This window comes from Oryzias latipes, chromosome 12 (genome assembly GCF_053564925.1).
Source record: "Oryzias latipes strain Hd-rR chromosome 12, Olatipes_Hd-rR_3.1".
NCBI classification, from domain to species: Eukaryota; Metazoa; Chordata; class Actinopteri; order Beloniformes; family Adrianichthyidae; genus Oryzias; species Oryzias latipes.
In genome coordinates, this window is record NC_136248.1 from 2,449,221 (window position 1) to 2,466,775 (window position 17,555).

Consider the following 17,555-nt stretch of genomic DNA (forward strand, 5'->3'; position numbering starts at 1 on the left):
TCTTTAGAGCTGTCTCCAGTTTTCAGGAAGAGGGAAGATCAGAGATTGTTACTTTTGGTTTATTTATTAGGATTTATTCAAAGACCCATTCCAATGAAAACTGTGTTTTTAAGCTGTTCTTTTTTCTGATGGTGGAGAACGTACTCAAAGAAAACGGAGCTTTAATTTGCTTTTCTGAGTATTTCTTTATTCAAATCAGGAGCACATGAATAAAAGTTGGTGGAAAAAGTTTGTAGTTTCGACTTTGGTGGCCCAAAGTCTCCAAGCTCCGCTCCTTTCTGATCCTCCACCTGCAGACCAACAGATCCATGACCGTCTTTGTTTTCCTGGTCTGAGCTGGAATCTGGATCGGAACTGGACGACTGGATGGATCTGATGCTGATCACCGCTAATGATGGGGATGTGAGGGACTGTAAGCTAGCGGTTGGGGGTGTAAACCAAGCGGCCAGCGTTGGCTGATGTGAGGCTTACTCCACGCCTACAGTCCCGCCCATAACTCAGAGGTGAATTTCTAGCGAGCTCCTGCCGCTCTGCAGAAACTATGTCTTTTGAATTTTGGCTAAAAACGGCATCATCATCATCATTGGGAACACTTGTAGTTCAACAGATGGACAGAGTGCTTTAACCCTTGTGCTATCCTGGGCACGTTAACATTGGGAGTTGGGTCATCCAGACCCACTAGACAGTGCTCTGAACCTTTTTTCTTCAATGATTTGTGATCTTCACTGGTGTCCATGGATTACATGAAATCTTTCCACCTTTATCCACCTTTGTCATGGTAGGGAGAACACGTCAATGGAAGGGTGGGGTCACCTAAGATAGCACAAGGGTTAAAGAGTTGAAGCACTGCTAAAGGGATGTGAGAAGGCTGTGGTAAACCTCAGATGTCCGTTTAAAACACACGGGTGTTTCTGAACCCCTCGTGAATGCATCAGTGTCAGGATTAGTCAGAGTCCTCCCCTCTGGTTGTCACTGCGGCGCTCTGGCAGCGTTCGGCGTGTTTTTGCGGAGCTCCAAGATGGCTGCACGCGTGGTGGTGCTGGTTTAAAGCCTCTCCACCCTCTGACTGTCTCCCTGCCGCCGAACAGAGCAGTCTTTATTTGACATCTGTATGGATCCGTCGCTGGTACGCTGCCAGCCAGCCAACACAAAACAATCGGCCGCTCTGTTCTCACCAACACACACAAAGGCACACACGCACGCACGCACACGCGGTGCGTACGTAGCCAACTGTCAGCCATTTTGAATTTCTGCAGCCTGACTGGAAGCATTTTGTGTGCAGCTTTGAGTGACGGCCTGTGTTTTGTTTGTGTGCGTCTCTTTCCATAATAAGCAGAGTGTTTGTGCACGAACGGCGGCGCTGACATAGACGTGGGGCTGAGAAAAGAGACTCTGTGCGGTTGGACGCCGGACTCTAACCAAACACACACACAATGGGGGAGAGCCACAGCAAATGTAAGGAGGCTCCTTCGCCTTAAGCGCCTTTTTTATGTCCTCCAGGCTTCACACTTTCTCTGCTTTCTGATTTTGAGCCCTACGCACCACTGAGAACGCGCAGAAACAGCAGAATTTTTCTTTTTTTTTTAAATTCCTCACCAAAAAAAAAGAATTACAGGCACAATTTAGAAAAGTTCAAAAAGCTTCATTATTTTCCTCCACTAAAGCACGAGAGCTGACTTGTGTTTCCTCATCCCTTTATAATGCTGTGAATAGAACAGAACAGAATAGAATAGAATAGCATAGAATAGATCTCTGCTTCTCTACAGAGAACCTCCTGCTGCTGTTTGGTGCTTTTGTTTTTAGATTTACAACATCACCATCCAGACACATTTTTTTTTGGTTATCTCTTTTTTTATTTCCCTATAAATATAATTGTTTGGTTGTTAAAAAGTTTGCAATGAAACAAAGGTAGAATGATAAATACTTACATTAAAAATATTATAAAAGCTGTTTATTGCCTTTGGAAAAACCAAAAAAAGTCATTAAAGAAAAACGGAATTTCATAAATTAATATTTTATTATTAAAAACAAACAGATTTGTTATTTTTAGTGTTTAGTTTCTAAATCATTAGACTCTGAATCCTGTGTTTTGCACAAATATTCTAATAATTCATTCTCCGCTCATGAAACTTCATACTTTTTACTTGACTTTTTGTGATGTCAAATGTTTAAAAAAGCAACTTTACTCCTTCATTTTCTCAGGATTGACCTCACTTTATTACATCAGCTTAAGAAAACTGATCATATGAACTTTTGACTATAATTACTTAATTTTTAAAAAAATCCTGCATAGCTGCTTTGATGTTATTTTTTGCTTAACAGAGAGAGTCTTCTGACATTTGTGTACAGCTGGTTCAAGGATTCTTGTCCTGTTGCTGCACAGCGACGGGTGTAACCACAACAGCGGGACGCGGGTCCACGCGCACCGACTCTGCAGCGCCGCCATGAATAAAACGGAGAGACAAGGAGCTGCTGATAGGAAACTGTGAGAAACAGAGGCAGGTTTGGGGTAAACGCTGACCCATCAGGAAGATGTAAATGTTCAAAGTTCATGACTGTTCTGGAATTCGGGGAGAGGGGAAGAAAGCGGCGACATGTCAGAGTTTGCTGCCAAGAACATTTGAACAGTATTAATTTACAGCCGGCACACACCCTCCGCTCTTTGTGTGAGAGCCTTCTGAACAGATGCAGGAGAAAAGAGCAGCTTCTTCTGCCAGAGTGTGTGTTTCTTTCCCTCTCACCTCATTACACACTTGGCTTTGGACATCGCTGGCTGAACTTTGCTGCCAGCAGAGTCATTTTCAGCCTTTAAAAACGAGCTCAGGGCTAATTTGCTGCACTCTGAGCTCATATACACTTCTCCTCCTCCATATTCATGTCGCACATTCGGTCCATGTCTTCAACTCCCTCTTCGGTGCTAGAGTTGTCTTTGGAACACTCATTTTGGATGAAATATTCTCTCTTTTTTAGATGCTGTCCTCAAACTCTTCCCTCTTTCGTCCACTTTTCTTCTCTCTAATATGTCTGCTGGTGAGGCCATGCGAGCGGCTCACTTTGCACTGTTTGTTGTCACGTGTGGTCAGACATGTTGTGTTTGTGTGAGCGCCACAAACTGGCTGAGACAGAAAGAAGGGAGGCAGAAAAACAGCAGATGCTGCTTCCACTCCATCTTTTGTTTGCAGCTCAGTCAGAGCAAACACGCCTGCATGAACGCCGGGATTCTCCCTCCACTGCAGGAAAAAGAAAAACCCCAACCCTGTTTATGCTGAGGGGGGAGACCCTCCATCAGCTTCAGGGACACGGAGGGACTCACCGCGGTACGGGTCCGGCTGGCTGAGGTCCGGCGAAGTGGCCGACTGGACTGGCAGCTGGGGCACCGACACCTGGCCCGCCATCGAGTGTCCGCCACGCAAACTGCCCACGCTGCCGCCATCTTCTCTGTGGGAGCCCACCTGGAAGCCAGACAGCAGGGAGGGGAGAACGCATGAGCGGCTGAAGGGCAAACAAACCGCTGATCCAGATCTGTCTGCAGGCTCTCCGGCTAAATTCAGGAGGCAGACAGAGTCTGAACCCAGGAGCTAAACCAGCACTTTCACACACATGATACAGCTTCAACATGCAGCTCTTTTGTGGCAAATTTTACGATTTTACTTTTTTTTTTTCATGCCGACCTGGAAAAGTAACAACTTGTGAAAAAAATTCTGTTTTTTTTAATTCTAATTATTGGCAGCAAGTTTTCAGAAAACTCCAGTTATTTAAGTGCTACAATACAAATAAAACATCCACTTTGTAACAGAAACATGGAGAGTGTTTTAGGTGTTAAATCATTGTGTGAAATATTCTGGAATCAATTACGTTTCCTGCGTTTTCTGCAGCCACATTTCTTCCCTACCCAGATGTTGCAGTTCTGTCCGTGTCCTGCTGAGGGCAGCCTTTTCCTTTCTAAGACCTTTGAAAGGTTCGCTCACACCTCTGGTCTTTGTAAATAGTTTGTCACTTTTGGTTTCTGCCTCTGCTGCCGGCCTGGCAGGGCCTTTTTCCTCCGGCTCTCCTGCTTTGTTTTCAGCGCGTCTCCCCGTTTTCGGCGGGATCTCACGCTACAGGAGCAGGGATGAGTTTCCCTACTTTGCTGAATCCCATCCATCTGTTCGCCGCACACGCCCACATGCACACGAACACGCGCAGGACAGCACAACTGACAATTATCTTAATGCCCATATGTTTAATTGTGGGATTCCTAATTCCCAAAGCTCCGAGCCGTTTCCAGCAGGGACCCACCGTTTTGGCACGAGACGGGCTCTCTTTGTGCGTTTGTGTGTGTGTTTTCGTGCATGTGTCGCTCAGTGTGATGGCAGCTTTCTCAGGGCATCCTGCAGCTCAGAGTGGTCCCCCGCTTCCCTTCTCTTTCCTGAGCTTCACTGTCATCTGAGCGTGTCAGAGGGCTGTTGACAGATACGAGTGGGTAACGTGCACTGTTTAAGCTCACGTGCACTTTTGTGAGACGGCTGTGAGCCTGGATTGGAGCGGAAAATCTCCTGAAAGTCACAGAAAGTGAAACTCTTTTTCAAAGTGACAATCAAACTGGATTCCTTTTTGTTCAACTTGATTTGGTTTTATGGGAAGTTTTATTTAATTTCTTCAAATTAACTTATTTTAAAATCTTCAATTGTGGCAAAAACGTTGGTTCATGTTTATTGATGTACATAGTGGAGTAACCTAATCAGCGTTTTTGGGATGGGAACAACCTTGACAACATAATTTACTATAAAAACATCAATTACAAAAAAAAATATTTCAATGGCACTTAATGAATAAACACAAAAACAAACTAACTATTACTTTTTTTAAATAATAATAATAAAAAATATAAAAAATGTTATTTCTGGATTTTGTCTTGCTAAATTGTAAAGACAAAATGTGAGAATTTTTGACTAGATGTTTGCATCCGTTGATTGTTTGGTGCTTATTCGCCATATTCTGTAAAGATAAACGTCATTTTTCTCACTCAGATATGATCTTGTTCACAGTCCAAACCTCTCAAATAAGCAACTTTAACTGTCATTTTCCTCGTAGCCGAGAGGTTATAGTTTTTAGAGCAAAAGTAGTTTTTGAATTTGTGACTTTTACAACATTTTGTGTTTTCCAGTAGTTCAAAGGTTTTACAGCCAAGCAGAAATAAATGCAAGATAAAGGTACGGTGGTCAAAGAGGGTCAAACCTTTAAGTTTGCAGAAACATTTTTTCCATGATTTAAAGCTGCAGGTCCGAATCAATAAAAGTTTTAAAATGCTTTTTTGCTTCAGTGTTCGACAGTAATACAAGACATTTGTGTTTGTGTCAACTTGGATTCTTGAAAATCGAGCAAACTGAATATAAATATAGTAAATATAAATCTGCAAAAGAGGCGATGCAATGAAATCTACCAAAAAAAGATGAAAACAGAAGTGCTTTAACAGTAAAGACGGCGTGATGGAGAACACCTTTCAAGTTCATTCTAATGATCCCTGATGCTTTAGGAAATACTTATCCTTAACTTGAATGTACATTTTCTACTGAAACTATTTGTTTCTAGTTTGTTTTGCTCAGAAGTGAAGCAGAAATCTTGAACACTTATTTGCTGGGTGAGAACTCGAGTGTTTGACGTTTGAGAGTGAAAACAGCTGCTGTGCATCAAATCTCTCCCGTTCTCAGTGAAACCCGCTGACCATGGTGGATCAGTGGTCGCCACAGTCAAACCCGTACTTCCTGAAAATGTCGACGGGCTGGCGAGCACACGATCGCGTTTGTGCGGCCTCGTCCGTCCCTCCACTCAGCTGTTTGCTGCCTTATTTATTACCTGCTCGTCTGCGTCTTCCCCGCTCCGCCTTTCATCACTGCCTGGATTCCCAAATGTAAAATGGCAGAAGAGACAGAGGCAGACAGAGAGCTTTACATTTTTAATGGCAGCCTTTTATATTTTAACAAGCCGTCCTTCTCTCTTCCTTAATTTAGTTCAATGAGGAGAGCAGATGGAGAGGAAAATAGGAATATTTCACACATAAACTGATCTGCTCCCACTTATAGCGGATGTGAGAGATAGATGCTTCACAGGCATCTGAATGTCAATGGGAATATAAAAAAAAGGTTAATCAAAGTAGATTTATTTGTGTTTTATTATCTAACTTTCTCCAGATTTTATATTTTAAGACAAATTTGTCAGAAAGGAAAACAACATTTTTTAAATTTAGCTTTTATTCTTTGTTACAAAAACCTGAATCTGAGGCAAAAGCTTAGCAGCTGATGAGTTAGCACATTCCTAATGTTCCGTCCTGTCAGAATGTCATGGATTAAAGCTTCAGTGAAGGTGATAGAGAGGTGGCCGTGTGATCCTCAACGTTCCCTCGGGGGAGGAATGAGGAACGTCCGTCTGCACAGCAGGAACCCACTCACAACCAAACTCACACACTTTCCCACAGATGCAGCTGGAATGATCCTCCACAATGTTGAACAAATACGACCCGTCCATCAATTTAAGTTCATTTGATAAAAAAACAAACCTAGACTTTAACTGACAGAAGTACCGTTGAGCACATTTTATCCGGAGGATATTGACGACTCTTGATAAGGCGGGGTCAACATGACAACGCCAGCAAATCACAACGGAATCACCACAACAAAAGTTTAAGTCTGGTATTACCAGTGAATATCAGTCTTTTTAGTCTATCTGTGCTTTTAGTCTATCTGTGCTCTTCCTGGTAATTCAGGTGAGCATTTCCACTTAAGTTGGGCCCTCAGGGTGCATGCTGGGTAAAGCTAACAACAACAACCATGGAGGTCATCCAGCAGCTCATTCTCGGTTCTTCGTTTCTAAAAAGCTTTTAATGTCGTTTGAGAGAAACTGATGGGGGCAAAGACGAGTACAGCCCCTTTCTTTTGCTGTTTTATCCAGCGAGTTTAAAAAAACCACAACAACGCAATAAGGGATGGAGAAAATACGCCAGGCGGGCTGTAAGCTCCCTGCTCCATTCTGCTGCATCCACTGTCAGACAAATAGATCCATGAGCTCGTCTGAGCTGGAATCTGGATGTAGACTGTACGGCTGGTTAGCTCTGATATTGCTAGCTAGAGGCTGTAAGCTAGCGGGAGAGCACGTAAAGAAATGGATGACAGGAAAGGGGGCGGGCTTAGTCTGCACCAAAAGTACCGCCCACAATTCAGAGTTGAGTGTCTAATGAAATTATTTCCTAAAATTGACACAGGTTTTTAGAGTTTGGCTAAAATCATAATAAAAAGATGACTGGGAAGACTTTGAAAATGGATCAAAAGCTGATTAACCCTTGTGCTGTCCAAGGCACGTTAACGTTGGGTCATCTGGACCCCACAAGACAAAAAATGTCAAACAAATGTCTTTTCCAATGAAATGAAATATCAGTCAAGTACAGGACATCGATTTAACCCTGGTGCTGTCTTGTGGGTCCACAAATCATTGAAGAAAAAGGTTCAGCGCACTGTCTAGTGGGGTCCAGATGACCCCATCCCAACGTTAATTTAGACCCACTAGACAGTGCTCTGAACCTTTTTTCTTCAATGATTTGTGATCTTCACTGGTGTCCATGGATTACATAAAATCTTTCTACCTTTATCCACCTTTGTCATGGTAGGGAGAACACCTCAATGGAAGGGTGGGGTCATTTTGACCCCACAAGATAGCACAAGGGTTAGAGGGGGACTTTAATGTACAGAATGGGTCTAATCTACAATAATTCAAGGCAAAATTCATCTCCTTTGTTACTTTTTCTCTCAGCTGCGGCCTCAAAAAGAAAGAACATTTCAACAAAGCCGGCTGCAATAATGAGAATATTAGCTGTGAGCAGCACACTGAGGTCTGAGGGGCTGCCACCTGAAGCTGATGTGTGTACATACATGTGTGTGTGTGTGTGTGGAATCATTATGCACACCCCACCAACATGTCTGATGGCAGAAAAATAAACTGTCAGTTCACTAACTCTGTAAATTGCAATATTTCATCCCACATTAGTTTGATTTCCACAATTTCCAATTGTCATTTTCAATTAATGTTACAAACCAAATAAAGCAGACACTGGCAAACAGACACGAGGAGGGATGAAAGGAGATAATAAGGCGGCTTTGATATTTCACCACACAAAGACTACAACACTGGCTGCAGCGCTGGGAACACACGCCGAGCATGCTGGGAAATGTGTCGGTTTACTGAGCAGTTATAAGAGATTAATAAATGATTCTTTTGTGGCAGTTTTATAAAGTCAGAAAGGCTTTAAAATTTATTTATATATATTTGTTTACATTTTTGTGCTGCATTGTAAAAACTCCACATCCTTTTTGCAAACCTAAAGATGGACATTTATATTTTTTAAAGTATGGATTTGACCAAAAATGATCCTAAAATGTTACTGTTAATAGAAAAATAAATTTCCATAATTTATTTATGAAATGTGAAAGAAAGCTTAGATTGAATGTCTATATTAAAAATAACAATTGTGTGAATAAATCCTTTAAAATGACTTCATTTCATTTTGTGCCTTAAATGACCTCATGCAGGAACACAAACCAACACGAGCTTCCTAACCTTTGGGCTTCTGCTGAGAGGATCTTCAGCGTATCGGGACACGACTGTCTGAAAACCTCTGCGACATGCAAACGGTTAAGTGGACTGCAGTTTACATGCAGACATGTGGGGGAACATTCTGTGAACTCTCACTGCAAGCTGAACATTTGACAGAAAACACCGGCTGCAGCAACATCAACACGCACAGAAACACACACGCACCTCCAGGGAGGAAAAGTACATTTTCCAGCAGTGAGACATGCACACATCTCTGCAGAGAAATCTGAAATAAGGCAGAAAGTGGAGGAGCAGAAAGGAGAGCTTGTTTGTTGCTTTGCTGTCACAGTCCCTGAGTTTTTTAGTTTTCATTGGAGCTCTGCAGGCTCCCAAACAAACACATGAAGAGATCTACTGCAGACTTCAACAACATAAACCAACTACAGCTCTTCGTTATCTGGACGTTAAAATCGGATCGAATGAAATTATCTTTTTGCAAATTCTCCTACAAATGTTTTACGTTTCAAAATAAATTTCAACATTTCCTTTTTTTTTAGTAAGCATCTGTTTTAATTACAATAAAACTGTTTTAAGCAAATGTTTCCCACCAGTTTTACATTTTAAAACATCTTTGATAAAGTCAACCCAATAAAACCTTCTGTTGTCTATATCTAGCTTTTAAATTTACAGACAAATGTACATTTTCAATTAATAAAAATACTGGCTTTTCTTTAAATAAAGAACCTAAGTTCTAGTGAAAGTGTATAAGCTGTGACTGTAAAACAGTAAAATGTTAAACAAGAACCATAAATACTTTTTTAAAGCCTTTTTTACAGTTTGCATTTATAATTAGGCAACATCAGAACTAGATATAATATTTTTTCCATTATGACATTGAGGCTGCATACAAACATTGATGTTATAATAATTAAAGCCAGCATTCTTTTCACTCTTATTCCTTCAACCCAGTTCTTGGGTTATTCCTGCTGGGACATATTTTGGGGTTTCTTTTTGGAGCAATACCAATTTTTTGGGTTGTAGTGGTTTCACTTTATATTTTTCTAGTATTTCTCCTGCAAACATACAGACAGAACCAAAATCCAGTTCATTGACTACAAAAAGGTGGAACAATTTTGGAAGAATTGATTTTAAGATCACGCTGAAGGACAAAAAAACGTAAAGTTTGAAGAGAGGAGGCGTCCGGCAGAGCAGAGCGGACCTCCATCTGCTGTCATCAATGCTCCTCCACAGCCTGCACCTCCTTTTTTCAGGCAGCAGGGATTTGTTAAGAACTGCTGCCCATCATTTCACTGAAACAACTGCTGAGGCTTCCGTCAGCTTAAAGAAATGATTGGAGTGTATTTATGGTGTTAAAGGCATTAGGGGCTTTTGCAGGGAAGTGATGCAGATTATGAATCATCTCAGTTACTGTAGGTCTGCCTAATGGGGTGGGGGTGGCGGCGGGGTGTTCATTTCTTCAAGTCTAAACAGATCCAACATGTGGTCGGTGCAACAACTCGCAAAGGTTCAACACATCATCAGAGGCCAGAGCGGAGGATCCGGCGTTCACTTTACTTGGTTTCAAGTCAGATCCGGATCAGTGGAACGTCCTTTCAACACGTTTATGAGGAACAGCAGAGGAGAGTGTGGGGATGCATGCTTCTCTGTGTTTACGTCCTCTGAAGTGTGTGTGTGCGTGTCACAGTGTGTGTGTGAGATGCCTTTTGCCTGTAAACTGTATATGTCTCTCTCCAACATCAGTCTACCACCTGTTTTCCCAGAGTTATGACCTCAGCCTGCAAGCGTCTGTGCAGAACGCTGCCAAACTGCACACAGCTGTGTGGATGTGTGCATGAAAGGGGGGGGGGGCAGATAAACACATTGAGACAGGAAGATGGAAACAGCAATGGCCGCCAATATGTAATATGTTGAATATGTTGTGAAGTGGGTTGAATGCGCGTGTGTGTGTGTGCGGGGAAAAATCTGCAAGCCAGAAAAGAGCGGCGGAAAAAAAGAGGCAGCAAGGGGGCGGGGCTTCAGTCAGAAGACAAAAACAGAGAATAATGGAGGGAAGTAAATATATTTATAATCAAGAAAAGATCGACAGTGAAAAAGAGTTTGACTGAACGCTTCTGAGGAAAAACATGACGTGGTTTTTTAAGACCCACCCCCAGGAAAATGGCGTTTTTTTAATCTGTTTTTCATGATGGAGGACATCTATAAAGAAAGTTTTCCTCGTCTGACCTGCTCTCTGGATCAAAACTGTACGGCTGGATAACTTTTTTGTTGTCACGGTAATGTTAGGTTGTGGTGTGAAGGACTGTAAAGTAGAAGGAGAGAGTGTGAACAGATGGGTGACTGATGGGGTGGGCTTACTCTGCACCAATTGGTTTGGGCTCAAAAACATGTCTGACAGCCGCTACGGACATTTTGCTCATATTACACGGATGGAAATTGGTCGTACGTGAATCTACGAGGAAAAAGTGAGAAATGTTTACGTGAAATTTTCACAGATGTATCACAAAGGATCCACAGTACGAATAGACCACACAAAAAAACACGTAAACAAAGGTGGAACATGAACCGCGTGTGATTATTGCGATGTTTATATGTAATTCATTAGTGATCTGGGAGTCAATTACGTCATTTACATGTAATATGTGAGCCGTATACGTGATATTAAAGTTATACGTCAGTGGTTCATGCGTGAAAAGTCTGTTTGACAAACGTGGAACGGTCGTGGAAAGACACAAATTAGCGTATGCATTTAGCAAAAATCAAGGACAATTGCTCAAGATTTACGTAATAATTGCATATATTAAAGTAAAAAACACTTTATATGTAACATGAATAATAGTTTTGAGAAAAAAGCTTAAAAAAGTGAAATTTGTCATTTTAAAGGGCCTATATTACGGTTTCTTAAGGCTATCAGAGTAAACTATATCCATACATATGATGGCATTTTTTCTATCAAATCTGAGTTATTTTTACCTACCCGGCAGTAAGACGACTCGATCTCTGAGGCCCCGCCTTTCTCTCCTTGTGGGTGCCGCCCATTTTAATGATGTCAACCTAGAGCCGACCTCGGCAGAGTGTCTGTGTTTCGCCCATCCCAACTTTTGCAAAGATGGATGGGCATATTGTTCATATAAAAGGAAAGCGTTTAGCCGATCACGGCCAGCTCCATTGAGAAAGTGTGTGTGTGTGTTTGTGCGTCATCCTGGGGGCGGGGCTGGCAGCGCTGACCCTTCCTGGAAGGGGCGGTTCCCCTTTTAGGAATTTTTATAGGACTAAACAGAAATGTGTGATTGGAACAAAGTACCGCTTTTGTTTTATTTATAGTGAGGAATGAACATTATTATACACTTAAAAGCTCAAAAGAGTGGATTTTCTTGTGATAAAAAAAATAAAGTTTAATACTTGTGCAAAATCTTAATCTAAAAAAAGGAGTTTATTTAAATTGTCCATCTGTTGGTCACTTTTGGGAGCTGGACTCATCACTGTCATTCGTCTCCAGTGCTAAAAATGCTTTTTGTTCTGTCAACACATTCCAGGTCAGGTTTAGCTTTATCCTTATGATGCACCAGACAGTCAGAAATCCTCCTTCACAGATCTGCTGTGGTCCAAACGTATGTCCTAAAGCTTCAAATAACATCAAACCTTCAGTAAATCCTCAAACAGTTTTTGAAGGTTGGTCTCCAGCAGCCTCTGAAACTGGTCCTGGATGTTTCTCAGTCAGACTGTTTTCATGGAGCTGCTGTGGGTTCGTCGGTACGGTAATGGGCATGTTATTCTATCAGCCAATAATCCGGAGCCTGTGTAAACACACCGACCGGTCCTAATCACAACACAAGGGGCCATTTGTGCTTCTGTGTGTTTTCAAGTACCCTGGGCTTTTTCTGCACTCATCCTTCACCTCATTTGATTCTCCTTTAGCTTCTCTTACACATAAAAAGGTATTTGGACTCACATCCAAATGAAACAGAAAAGTAATTTACAAAAATATTATCTTTAGCATGAAGCAAAGCTTGAAATGTTTTCCTGAGCTAAACCTTCACATCACTTAATGAAGCCCCCGTTCCAAAGTGTGTTTGCAGACGAACAAAGAACAGAGCAGTTCTTCCAATGATCTCCAGACGAAGCTGAAGATATGAAGTAAGAATTTCCCCTCAGCCAGAGCCTGGAATTATATCATTGATGCAAACACACGGGCTCTTTTCCCGCTCCTTTCAGGTCTCGGCACCTTCTCAGAGCTGGACTTGTGTGCAGCCTGAAAGGTAGGAAAATGCACCAAGCTCCCATCCCACTGTGTGGGTGGTATGTAACTCCATGACCGGTTCATTTGGAGTAACAAACGTACCGTTCCTGCAGGTGCCTTTTATTCCTCTGAATGAGTCAAAGTGCCCTCCCTTTGTCGCATTTGCAACACTTGACAGCGGTAAAGTGTTGTTTCCTGATGTTTTAAGGGATAAAACATCGATGCAGACAGTGAGGATGCATCTGAACTCAGTTCTGTTTTGGTGTCTGTGTCACTGAGGGTAAAATGATGTAAAACGTGTCTTCCTTTATTTACTCCTGTTTTATGAGAATGACTCAAAATAACAAAGCTGACAGGAAGTTGCAGTGATATCAGACTGGAGGGTCAATACTGACAAACTGAACATAACAAGGAGAGAAACACCAAGCAAAGATTTCAGTCCAGGCTTCCAAATGTAAACAGAAGATGTTGGAAGGCTCTTCTTCAGGCATCTGGATGTCTTTAGAGTATGTGCAGTGTCTGCATCCCCACTTATGTCTCACAGATGTTTGGTTCTTTATCATTTAAAGTTGGGGGGAAAAAAGCTGAACTTCTTATTTATCACAAACAGAACTGTTGTTTGGCTTCATTTTTACGGTCAAGATTTCACTGCTCTTCTCTCTCTTCTAGTCTGTTGCCGCTCAAAGTTCATTTCATTTCAATCTGCTGCCTGTTTGATGTATTTGTTGCGTTTCACCCAACTTTTTTTTCCAGACTAAAGACCATCTGATTGTAGCTAAACTTTGACAGTGGATGGTGTTTGGGGTCTCGTCTTTCTTGTGTGTTTTTTAGCCCCAGTGGAGAAAGTCAGCTCCTACCATGAGGGAGTGTCTGTTGGCTGATAGCAGTCCCGTCCCGTATCCGCTGCTCAGAGCTCCCATGGCGCCGTTGTGCGTGTGAGCAGCCCCAATGAGTCCGTGCATGTCGCCGTGACCGCCGGCCATGCCCGTCGATGGTCCCACTGCGTGGCTCCGCAAAACATGGATAGCATCGTCCAAACGCTCCAAACGGTCCTCAATACGACTTTGCTGCAGAGACAGAAGCTAAACTTTAAATAAGGGAACTGCACTTGTAATCCAGGTGTATAAAGATTTAAGATTATCCCGTGAACCTCTCCTTTGTTTAATTGAAGACCAACTCTAATGAAAATGGTTTTGGTGTTTTAACATGTTCCTGTGGCCTGATAATGATGATGAAGGACATAAATGAAGAAAATTAAGCTTAAAGTTGCTAAAATTGCATTTCTGAGTATTTCTTTATTCAAATTTTTGTGAATCAGTAAAAGATGAAAAAATGACGTAGAAACTATGCTGGGTGGGCCACAAACACCCTATTCCGTAGATCCAAGTGGGGATTTGAGTGGAATTTTGACCTTCTAAATGTTTGCACTAGTTAGCAATTTCATCAGTTTGAGCAGTAGACTCTAGTGACTTAAAGTCGGATGAGTTTATGGTTTCCAAGTTACTTTACTGTTTTGCTAAAATAGGTCATTATAAAAAAAATTAATTGCAAAAGACTCTGAAATGTAGTTTTAGGAGAACTATCCCATTCAGAAAAACCGTCTGACTGCATTTATCGACCATATGTCCTCACCAGAGAGTGCAGTGGAGCCTCATAATTTGGCGATGAAGCTCCCTGCCCGCCATTCCTCGACCACACGGCTGAACTGGCAGCTGGAAAAGAGGGGAGAACGTATCACGAGAGGAACAACGGGAGGTTAACGGCAGATCACCAAAGATTCACAGACACACAGGCTTGACCCCAACAGTCGTCTTTGCAGGTGACAAACTAAAATCCCTTTACGTGCATTTGTTCTTTGATCATTACAGTGCATTCTGGGAAAACAATCCCTGCCTCGCGTGACCCTGCAGAAAATGAGGGGATGTTTGTGTGTCGATTAAAGCCAGAATCTCCTTTGCTTTTAAACTTTAAAGAGAGAAGCCACTTGATGCTCGGTGCCAAAGGAGGACAAAAACATCTTAACACAAAAGCACACTTTCACAGCATCCACTCGAGGTACTCGCACATAATAAACAGAGATGAAGAACAGAAATGCAAAAACAAACCCAGTCATATCTCATCACAAAAATGCTAATATCACGCTTTTGTCTCTGACAAGGAACAAGTGGTTGATTAGCATGAGCTCTACACAGAGTAAACAAGCTTTTTGTCTGTTGGTCCCTGCTTTTGTGCCGGCCGCCGCTCTGAAGGGCGGCATCTCAAATGACAGGTCTCATTAGCTGGTAGGCAGAGGGAAGACAGCGACTTGTGTGAATTTACATTGACATGAGGCTCGGAGAGATGACAGGCTGGTGCGCCAAGTCTTCTCAACAGATTATAGAGGAGTCGTAAGAGGAGAACATGGAAACAATGAGTACGCAGGGAGGTAGTTAGGAAGAACACGCAGACACTTTTCAGCAGGAGTAGCTGTTACAACCATCACTTTTTCTAATCTTGTACATTTGACACGGTACCCTTGTTCAAAACTAAGGGGGTTGATTCATTACATTTAAAAATGACAAAGCTTTTGAACCTTTTTGCTCATGAACAATGTGTACACAAACTGTTTGATAGCTATGAAGATCACAACGCAAACGTCTAAACCTGGCACGTCCAAAGTCAGGCCCATAGGGCCACACTTGGCCCACGCTCAAACTTCCCCTCGCCCACAGGCTCCTTTCATAAAATCAATAACATACCCAGTATATTCTTAAAAACTGTGTGTATGATTTCTTGATTGTGGTTGGCGAAATGACGTTGTAAGCCGCTGTAAACCTGTGGCAACACGGACGTGGGACCCTTCTGTGACACTTTCTAGCTCATTTCTAACATGTCTACTGTGAATAAAAGAGAAAAAAAGTTGGGTGAGGGCCACGGCTTCCAGGACAAGTGGGTTGACACTCAGTAATTTTCCTTTTGCCAAATCTGGCCCTCTTTGCAAAAGGTTTGGACACCTGTGATCCAAACTGGAAAACATGGTTTATTTAAAAAAAAAAAAGTAAATAAAAATAATTACAAATGGAAATGTGTTCAGTCAGGAACTTTGAAATTAAAGACGTTTAGCTCAAATCTATCAAGGAGTAAAACTGGTGATTTGTTGGAGATACAAACGTACCAGAAAATATATTAATGAACAATATATTTGTCTTGAAATAATATCAAAGTGGCGGTGCAAAACTATGACACAAACTGTCTGCATCTGAATAAATACAACAGTGTTGAAGCCAGAATTTCAGATCCTCCTTTTGACTCTTCTCTTTATTTTCATGGGTCACTTTACACAGCCAACCAACAATTCTCACTAGTTCGGACTCAATGAAATTTAAAATATGAGCAGTTTAGAGATGACTTTTTCCCTGAAAAGTTGAAACATCCAAGCAAGGACAGACATTTTTACATTTGAATTTGTTTAAATGAAATGCAGGAGACAGAAAACACATTAAAAACACATAGGCTGTGTTGCGTATCCATGGCAACTGCCGCTTTGTACTAGACAAAGTAGAAATAGATAAATATAAAACAACAGCATGCGTTGCATATTTTGCAAATTAGTTCCCCTATTAGCAAAGCTAACTACTGGTGCAGCGATGTTTACCACGAACTGACCGGTAAAGGTTTCTGAATGTTGGGTCATGTTGTTGAAGATGAATCAGATAATAGAGAACTTAGTACTAGAGCAGGGGTCGGGAACCTTTTTGGCCAGGAGAGCCATAAACGCCACATATTTTTAAATGTAATTTCGAAAGAGCCATACAATAATGTAGTGTCCCTTTCCCACACTAAGGCACGGAGACTTAACCTCTTTTAAGGTTCTTTATTCTGGTTACTGTAGACCACAACAAACGCCGTACAATTAATTCAGCAACTCCCGAATCTCTCCCGCCGAGACGAGAGCACTTCTCCCAACTTTATATTCCCCCGTCCTGCTCCAGCCCTCCCATTTCCTTATTCGGCCCATGGCTGAACCCCATTGGTCCAAACTACCTAACAACAGGCTGAGCGACAGAACTGAGGGCCAATCAGATCTCTGCTTGAACGATGCGTTCCATGAACTCCAGAACTTTTAACGCGGCCCAACAGCCAAGTTAAACTCAGTCCGCGACAATATGTTTAAAACTAAATATACAAATGAATGTGTGCATTTGATGTAATTTCAACATTTTTAAAGTCCAATAAGTCTGTAGATTCTTTTTAATAACATTGTTATACTGTTGCTAATAAATGATGAGTATTTCTCGTGGTGGTTTGCTGATGGTCTAGTCTGGTTGATACGTGGTGAGTTTCTGCTTCATGCAGGCGTTGAGACTTTAAACGTGATCGTAGGTCTGAATGTTCTGTAGATGTGAGACAGACATGGAACCAAACACACACCCACGCTGCAGGAGTGACGGGCAGCGGGTTTACGTTTTTACCATCTCTGCGCGATTCACCTGCTGCCGGTCCCCCCCCACCCCCACCCCCCCTGCTTTCTTCCTCACACATCCCGTCCCCAAAACTGCGCGCTCTTCCTCAGGGAGGCAATTCAAAGGTTTCCGGGTGGTACAAACTCTGTGAAATAATAGATAACAGTAAACTGATAGTTTTTTCTCCAAGCACCGCTACTACTGCGCGCCTCTGGCATCGCATTGCGCCCGAGACGGACTGGTCTAATGAAAAAAAAAAAGTATAATTAAGGATTTGTCTGCGAGCCACATGT

At 42.1% G+C, this 17,555-nt stretch overlaps 1 protein-coding gene across 17 annotated transcripts in view; it reads right to left on the reverse strand.

The window, feature by feature from the left end:
- The window catches only part of tcf4 (transcription factor 4), a 224,354-nt gene that overhangs the window by 12,449 nt on the left and 194,350 nt on the right, over positions 1–17,555 (reverse strand). For all 17 annotated transcript variants that reach the window (XM_078955583.1, XM_078955586.1, XM_020707913.3 and 14 more), the window contains 3 exons: positions 14,453–14,532; positions 13,678–13,887; positions 3,314–3,452 (listed from right to left, as the gene is read on the reverse strand). In XM_078955583.1, the coding sequence (XP_078811709.1) occupies positions 3,314–3,452; positions 13,678–13,887; positions 14,453–14,532 (429 nt within the window). The remainder of the gene's footprint in view (positions 1–3,313; positions 3,453–13,677; positions 13,888–14,452; positions 14,533–17,555) is intronic.